This window comes from Rhincodon typus, chromosome 22, assembly GCF_021869965.1.
Source record: "Rhincodon typus isolate 14 chromosome 22, sRhiTyp1.1, whole genome shotgun sequence".
In the NCBI taxonomy this organism is placed as follows: domain Eukaryota; kingdom Metazoa; phylum Chordata; class Chondrichthyes; order Orectolobiformes; family Rhincodontidae; genus Rhincodon; species Rhincodon typus.
In genome coordinates, this window is record NC_063353.1 from 18,419,690 (window position 1) to 18,428,776 (window position 9,087).

Here is a 9,087-nt window from a genome sequence, read left to right on the forward strand (position 1 = left end):
AGCTCGAGTAAATACCAGCAGCTGTAGTTCAAGTCCTATTTTCATGCACAATGCGCAACCAAACTTAAATGAAACAAAGAACTGCAGGTCCTGGAAATCTGAAACAAAATAGAATTCACTAGAGAAACTCAAGAGGTCTGAAAAAATCTGTGGTGATAAAGCAGAATGAATGGTTTGGGTCCAGTGACCCTTCTTCAGAATTCAGAGGATTCTGAAGGGTCACTGGACGGGGACTGTTAGCTCTGCTTTCTCTTCACAGATGTGGAGGTGCTGGTGTTAGAGTGGAGTGGACAAGGTCAGAAATCACATGACCCCAGGTTATAGTCCAACAGGTTTATTTGAAAACACAAGCTTTCGGAGCCTTGGTCCTTCTTCAGGTGTTAGTGAGAGAGGTAGAATCAGACACAGAATTTAATAGTAAAAGATCAAAGTTTCACACCATTGTTGAGGATGTACTAAACAAACTTAAGATGCTGTTAAATCTTTAATCAGTTAGAAAGTTTTAATTGATTAATATGTATATGTAAATCCCTGAATTCCTTTCAAGTCACAATCCTGAGAGAAATAAAGGTTTTAACAGTGTAAAGAAGAGGTGACATTTTAGGTCAGACAATGCATGTTCTCTTCACAGATGCTGCCAGATCTGCTGAGATTGTCCAACAATTTGTTTTGGTACAATTAAACTTAGTGTACAATATTAATGAGAAAAAATAAGTAAGCTTTTAAGCTCTATAAATATATTTCCGACTCCTTTAAAATAATTTTTAAGATACATACTACATTGTATTCAGTGGCGAAAATCAAACAACCAACACTTTTGATCAAAAGGCATATTCAGCAAGCTGGAATTGGAGAGAAAACCTTATTTTTGAAAAGCTAGAGAGAGTGTTGATTAGCTTGTTATAGCATTGATCATACGTAAAACAGCTGCAATTCAAAGATATACATTACCACAATTTGTTGTAAATTCACTATCTCTGGCCTTGCCGGATCTCAGGAAGGCAGAAGCAACGATCATTGGGGTAAAACACAGCTCACAGTCATACTTTCTGACAAGTGATCGAAATGCCAACCTGAACAGTAATGGCAGAAACATCTTTTGAGTTCTTAAGACAAACAAAGGTTTATAATGAATGATGAAACATTGTTGCCACGAGACAATTATATCACTCACTTTGAATATCGTACCATAGGGGCACAAATCTTCACAACGTGACCGGGCTGGAACAAATCGACCAGGCATCTTCGTTGCCAGGATCCAGAGGAGAAGTATTCACCGTTCATGGAAATTACTCGCCACAGAATGGGGTGTAACTAGGCTAAAGGACTTGAGCGACGGGGAAATTAAAACCATCAACTGTTTACGATTGGAATCCACATTTGGAGGCCTGAACCCACAAATGCAATTCTCACCTCTTACACCTGACCTCTGACCTCCACCGCGTTCATATGGAACGCGCTGTCGGCTCTCTCCAAGCCTAGAGCCTCATTTACAGCCCATTGGCTGCGGATTCGCCGAATCCCTTGATGTCTCCGATGATTGGCTGCCGGTGCAGCAAGCCCATTAATGATTGGCTGCCGGTGCACAAGGCCTACCGATGATTGGCAACTTGTGCATCAGGCGCACCAATGGCCGGCTGCCGATCCTGCAAACTCACCAGTGATTGGTTGTCGGTGTCCCCCTGCCGCCTATCCGCAGGCCTCAAACCAAACGGTTAACCCTTTGCTCGCGGCGCTTGGCTCAGCAGATTAGTAGATCGCATGCGTGAGCGTCTGTCAGGCTCCGCCAACATGGAAGGAAATGGAAGTTACCCTGTACGGGACTCGGTCAAGGAATTGCTTCTGGATGGTAAGGGTGGTCAGTCGGAGTTAGTAAACCACATTATTATGGGGTGGTGAATGTTGACTGTAACTTGTCAACCCATCAAAGCGCGAACATCTGGCTTTTATACTTTGGACTCCATTTTGTTTCCAGCTGAAGCTCCAATGTTTTTAAATCATGTTAGTTTTGTGACCATACTTTACAAAGTGAATGGTATAATCATGCATTATAAATTGTTACTGGATGGAGCAGGTGAAGAGTGCAAATAATTATGTGGCATCAGATCAGCCCTTACTGCAGTTTGCTGTAACCCTGAAGGAATCCACGTATGATGGAAATGTCTACTTTTATTTTGAATATTACTTACGGTGAGAAGTGTTGCATTTAATCTACGCCCACAATATCACTTTACAAGGAATGTCCGTTTCTTCAAATAGCTACTACTCAGTTGACATTGAGATTGCTAGATTGAGTTATCGTAGAAATCATTATGATTCACCTAGCGGATGGGAACATTTACAAATTTTAAATACACTTTTAAAAAAATCACTGCTAAAATCATTATGTTTATTCCTAGCACTAATTATGAACATTAGAAATGTTTGCAAATACTTTTCCACATTTGCTTTTATTTGATGTTTCGTTGCTGGCGTTTCCAACCAATGTTGACAAGGTCCCTTTGGGAAAGATGTATCACGAGAGTTCTTCTTGCTTCTACGCAGAGCATAGTATCTAAACAACTCATGTTCTGACAGCCAAGTAGAACACTGGAATAAGTTCTTCCTGTTTAGAAATACATCACCCTTCAGATGTTTTATAGTTTAGTTTTAAACTTTTGCTTAATATTTCAGGTGAACACTGGCAGTGGTTACCTATCACCTATCACCTATCACCACCATTCTGCCTTCACTCCTCCCCACCTCTCTTTATCTGCAGCTCTGCCTACCACCACATCCGGTCCTGAAGGAGGGTAATACCCGAAACGTTGACTGCACCTTTCCTTCAGATGCTGCCTGGCTAGCTGTGTTCTTTCAAACTCCTGTTTGTCTACCTTGAATTCCAGCATCTGCAGTTTTTTTTTGTCCTAACCAATTTATGTCGCTGGGAGACTCTAATATTTGAGTGAAGATTAGAGCAGGGAGATTTCCTTGGTATTGAGGCTTGGATTGCAACGAGAGACAGTCAAGTGCAACCTATAGCAAATGAGTACTGGAATTTTGGAGTTTGACTCGTTGTTTCCTTATCGTACTAGATCTATGAAAGGTTCAAGAATTAGAAATATACTGTACAAGAATAAATTTTTTGATTATGTGAAGAAGAAAAGTGAACACTCTGGGAAGAATAGAATGAGTGCATTTGTCTATCTGTATTCTACTATATTTCCACAATTTGTCTCTGCTCTTCTGGTTTAAATGGCAATTTGTAGGTATGAAAGATCGAATTGACATAGACAGTGTACAATATTAACTAAACAATGAAAAGTTATTGAAGAATCACATTGCACAAGGGCAGAATTCTGTGTTCGCAATCTATGTATGCTCATCTGTACTGGTACTCTGGCCTAAATTAATGTTGATGCACATGTTGGCAATGTCATTTTAATTTTGATTTAATTATTTAATGAAATATTTATAAAAATTTAACCTTTTTCAGAATGCTATTCGGACTTCTTGAAAGAAGGGTTTGATGTGAAGACCTATACTGCTCAATCCATTCATCAAGCAGTTATAGTTGAACAATTAGCAAAACTTGCCCAAGGAATTAGTCAACTTGATAAAGAACTTCATATACAGGTAAGAAGAAGAGATCTTGTTACTATGTGACTGCTGTATCTGAGTGTTTTAAGAAGTAAGGCAGAACTGATGAGCTCTGCTAGAAATGATATTGAAACTGTTGGCTTCACTGGCATTGTATCATGCTAAATATAGCTCATCCGTGAAATGGTGAATATTTTGCACAAGAATGATGGTGTATGCCATGTATTTACTAATCCCAACAGCATGGAAAAGTTTATGTCGTAAAAAGCATCCCTATCACTGTCTTCCATGTCACTGCAGTGCTCTCCTTTTGCGGTTTGTATCCATCAAGTGTTCAGGAAATTGCATTATTTCATCATGCTGAAATAAAAAGGACTGTTTCTGCTTATGAGTTTATTTCTGAAATTCAGGAGATTGTTCTCCTTGAATTATGCTATGAAAATCAATACTTGTTCAAAATGTTAATGTTGCTGCTCTTATGGTTCTTAGAAAAGGGTTTTATTTTGAGGAGAATAAAAGCAAGTATTGTATTCCTTCTACTTGTTCTTTTTGGAGAGGAAAGTAATTGCGGAGGTGGTCTGAACTAGATTCTGGGTGCCAAAGTGCAAAGACAATGACTCGACCAAATGTCCCCCTCGGAGACGTGAAGGGGTAACTTTGGTCTTCTGTTAGACAATATTGAGTTTTAAATTTTTGTTTCTTTCATCTTGCAGAAGGATTTTTAAGTGGACATTGTTTTATCTGTAAATGTATAATTTTAAAATACTTATACATATTTATGCCAATCATGATGATATTAGCGCTTGAGAGTTGCTACTTTTCAACTCCTGGTGCTCATTGTCAACATGAAAGATGAATGTATTTGGAGGTTAGACATAAGGCAAGCAGCCTTTCCTTTAGCTATGCTAATAATAGGGTCTTAAAACTCAATCTCTGGAATGGACCAGCTATTCCAAACTGTTCAATTAGATTATGTGCAGACTACAGGAAACTAAATGCAATCACAAAGACAGATTCATACCAGATTCCCAGACTAGAAGATTGCATTGATAGAGTTGGTTGTTCATCTTGTCTAAAATTGATTTGTTAAAAAGATATTGGCAGGCTTTGTTGACAGCGGGAACTAAGGAACTTTCTGTGTTTGTCACACCTCATGAATTCCACCAATTTTGGGTTATGCCATTTGAATTTAAGAATACTGCAGCCACATTTCAACAATTAATGAATACAGTTATAGCTGAAGTACCTAAATGTGTAGATTTGTTGCATGACATCATAGTACTATATAGATAGAACATATAGAGCAGTTAGAAAACTTGTTTACACAATTACAGTTAGCCAGGGTTGGTGTTAAATCTAGCAAAAAGTATATTTGCAAAAGCCAAGGTGACTTTAGTTTTGGTCATTTGTGGGATGGAGCTGGCTCGCAATTATTGCCCATCCCTAAGTGCCCTTGAGCAGGTGGCCTTCTTGAAACAATGCAGTCCATGTGCTGTCGGTTGACCCATAATACCCTTAGAGAGGGAATTCCAGGACTTTGATCCAGCGTCCGTCTGTTTGTCATTGCTTTTCTGGTGCCTAGGTCAATGCCAGGTGGTCCATCTGGTTTCATTACTTTGTTGAGACTTTGTAGCAATTAATACAACTGAGTGGTATGCTAGGCCATTTCAGAAGGCAGTTGACAGTCAATCACATTTCTGTGTCTCTGGAGTCACATGTGGGCCAGACCAGGTGAGGATGGCAAATTTCCTTCCCTGAAGGACATTAGTGAGCCAGATAGGCTTTTCCTGAAATCAACAATGGTTTTATGGTAATCAGGTTCTTAAAAAAAATTGAATTCAAATTACACCATCTGCCAGGGCGGCATTTGAACCCAGATTCCCAAAATATTAGCTGAATTTCTGGATTAATAATCTTGTGGTATTACCACTAGACCATCGCCTCCCCTATTTAGGGCATGTTGTAGAACAACAATAGGCATCACCCAGAACTAAGTCTGTTTGTCTGTCTTTGATAGTGGGGGTGGCTAGAATCACAAGATTGGGTTTAAATCATAGACATTAATTCGATTACCTTGTTGTTTAACTTTGCTCTGTAAAGTCACTATTATTAAAAAATTATTATATCTTTATTTAAGCTATAAACCTGGTGTCTGGTATTGGTTATTTCCCAAGTCTCTGGTACTAGTTATTTGAAAGCTCTGGTTAGGAACCCTTGGGGTAAATTTTTAAAGGCCATTAAGTATTTTAATTTTACTGTGTCGCAAATACAGGGATAGGGAGAGTCATTTGATTTGGTGGTCTGTCTCTGTGTTGTAACATTATTTGTTTTTGCAGGTTGTTGCAAGACATGAAAATCTTCTCGCTCAAGCTACTGGCATAGAGTCACTGGAAGGTAGGTGCTTAAAAACAAATTTTGTACAGTGAAACCCTATACAACCAGACACTCTGAAAAATCAAACACCCTCTCAGTTCAAAATTTCTAACATTTAGAACAGGTCCAAACCATGAAATCATGGATGTTTGCAGTTTACCAATTATGAACAGTTTTAAACGTTCACAACATAAACACACAAAAAGTATATGAAAACGAGTGCAAATCACATGTGCAATGGAGGTCTTCTTATTTAATATGAATAGTGCCAAAGAAACAATTATGTTGCTGAGATTGAATGCTTTCATGGCTTTATCATGGAGCAAAGGGTGTCTCCTCTACTGTTATGAAATTTGGATAAAGATATCAATTTCACAAAAGCTGTGAACTGCTGGTCAGATGGATGGCTGATGGTGGTAGTTTACAAGGAAGCTTCTGAAATTGAGTATCCTGAAATTGCGGAGATGTAGAAGTTGAGGAGAGAGGAAGACTGATTTGGTGGCTTGGGGGATTGGTGTTCGGGAGGTAGAGAGAATGGTTTCTCATTTCTTTTTACCTTTCTTGGACTGTTGGACCTGAACATTCTCACATAATAAATGTTGGAGCAAAACCATATTAACATTCTCAACTATAGATGACACAATGATTGGTGTTGCTGGCTGGACCAGCGTTTATTGCTGATCTGAACTTGCCCTTGAGAAGGTGGTAGTGAGCTGCCTTCTTGAACCATGGCAGTCCATATGCTATAGGTAGATCCATAACACTGTTGGAAGGGCAATTCCAGCGCACTGAAGGAGCAATGCATGTTTCCAAGTCAGAGTGGCTTGAAGGAGATCTTGAAGGTGATGGTGTTCCCAATGTACCTGCTTTCCTTGTCCTTCTAAATTGTGGTTTTGGCCATAGAAGGTGCTGGCTAAGAATCTTTGACTTTCTGTAGTGCATCTTCTGGATAGTACACATACCGCTTTGCAACTTCTCATGTCACCTGAGGATGGTGACTGTCAGGTCAAACCACCATCAGTCATCTCTCTACAGCCTGGTAAGACTATGACAACTTTTTTTTTAAAGCTTCATGAATGTCATTGGATCTGTAGCCATCCAGGCAACTGGGGAGTATTCCATTACACCCCTGACTTATGCTTTGTGGATGGTGGACAGGTTTGGGAAATCAGGAGGTGAGTTACTCGCTGCAGTATTCCTAACCTCTGATCTGCTCTTCTACCCACTGTGTTTAAATGGCCAGTCTAGTTCAGATTCTGATCAATGGTAACCCCAAGGATGTTGATAGTGGCAGATTCGGTGATGGTAATGCCATTGAATGTTCAGGTACTGGTGAAATGGTCATTGCCTAGTATTTGTGTGGCGCATATATGATTTGTCACTTGTTAGCCCAAGCCTGGACATTATCCAGATCTTGCTGCATTAAGACACAGACAGTTTAAGTATTTGAGGAGTTGCGAAAGGTGTTGAACATTATGCAATCATTGGTGAACATCCCCACCTCTGACCTTATGGAAGGAAGATCATTGAAGTAGCTGAAGATGGCTGGGCCGAGGACAGAATCCTGAAGAACTCCTGTAGAAATGTCCTGGAGTTGAAATGCTTGACTTCTAATAATCGTAACCGTCTTCTCATGTACTAGGTATGATTCCAACCAGTGGAGAGTTCACCCCGATTTTTGTTGACTCGTGACTTTGCTAGAGCTCCTGGATGCCACATTTTGTCAAATCCAGCCTTGATGTCAAGTGCAATCACTCTCATTTCACCTGTGAAATTCAGCTCTTTTGGACTGGTTTCCACCAAGGTTGTAATGAGGTCAGGAGCTGAGTGCTCATGGTAGAACCCAGTTTTGCTGTCAGTAAGCAGATTATTGCTGAGCAGGTGCTGCGTGATAGCATTGTTTATGACATCTTCTATCATCTTTTCTGATAATTGACTAGACTGATGGGGCAGTAATTGAGTGTGTTGATTAGTCCTGCTTTTTGTCCACATGACAAATCCTGAACAATTTTCGAAGTTAGGAGCAGAGAGGCTGACGTTTCGGGCCGAGACCCTTCATCAGAAAAGGGGGAGGGGAAGGGGGTTCCGAAATAAATAGGGAGAGAGTGGGAGGCGGATAGAAGAGGGATAGAGGAGAGGATAGGTGGAGAGGAAACAAACAGGTCGAAGAGGCGGGGATGGGGCCAGTAAAGGTGAGTGTAGGAAGGGAGTTAGGAAGGGGATAGGTCAGTCCAGGGAGGACGGACAGGTCAAGGGGGCGGGATGAGGTTGGTCGGTAGGAGATGGAGGTGCGGCTTGAGGTGGGAGGAGGGGATAGGTGGGAGGAAGAACAGGTTAAGGAGGCAGGGACGAGCTGGACTGGTTTTGGGATGCGGTAGGGGGAGGGGAGATCTTGAAACTTGTGAAATCCACATTGATACCATTGGGCTGCAGGGTTCCCAAGCGGAATATGAGTTGCTGTTCCTGCAACCTTCGGGTGGCATGGTTGTGGCACTGCAGGAGGCCCAGGATGGACATGTCGTCTGAGGAATGGGAGGGGGAGTTGAAATGGTTCGCGACTGGGAGGTGCAGTTGTTTATTGCGAACCGAGCGTAGGTGTTCTGCAAAGCGGTCCCCGAACCTCCGCTTGGTTTCCCCGATGTAGAGGAAGCCACACCGGGTACAGCGGATGCAGTATACCACATTGGCAGATGTGCAGGTGAACATCTGCTTGATGTGGAAAGTCTTCTTGGGGCCTGGGATGGGGGTGAGGGAGGAGGTATGGGGGCAGGTGTAGCACTTCCTGCGGTTGCAGGGAAAAGTGCCGGGTGTGGTGGAGCTGGAGGGGAGTGTGGAGCGGACAAGGGAGTCACGGAGAGAGTTGTCCCTCTGGAAAGCAGATAAGGGTGGGGAGGGAAAGATGTCTTTGGTGGTGGGGTCGGATTGCAGATGGCGGAAGTGTCGGAGGATGATGCGTTGGATCCGGAGGTTGGTGGCGTGGTACGTGAGGACGAGGGGGATTCTTTTTTGGTTCTTATTGCGTGGACGGGGTGTGAGGGATGAGGTGCGGGAGATGTGGGAGACACGGTTGAGGGCGTTCTCGACCACCGAGGGGGGGGAAGTTATGGTCCTTGAAAAACGAGGACAACTGAGATG

The 9,087-nt window shown here is 41.9% G+C and overlaps 1 protein-coding gene across 1 annotated transcript in view; it reads left to right on the plus strand.

Moving 5' to 3' along the window:
• Positions 1-1,746: 1,746 nt before the first annotated feature.
• Positions 1,747-9,087, plus strand: part of LOC125485816 (conserved oligomeric Golgi complex subunit 5-like) — a 12,053-nt gene continuing 4,712 nt past the window's right edge. Inside the window, exons 1-3 of the mRNA XM_048610587.1 lie at positions 1,747-1,849; positions 3,476-3,615; positions 5,916-5,973. Of these exons, the coding sequence (XP_048466544.1) occupies positions 1,762-1,849; positions 3,476-3,615; positions 5,916-5,973 (286 nt within the window). The 5' untranslated portion in view covers positions 1,747-1,761. The remainder of the gene's footprint in view (positions 1,850-3,475; positions 3,616-5,915; positions 5,974-9,087) is intronic.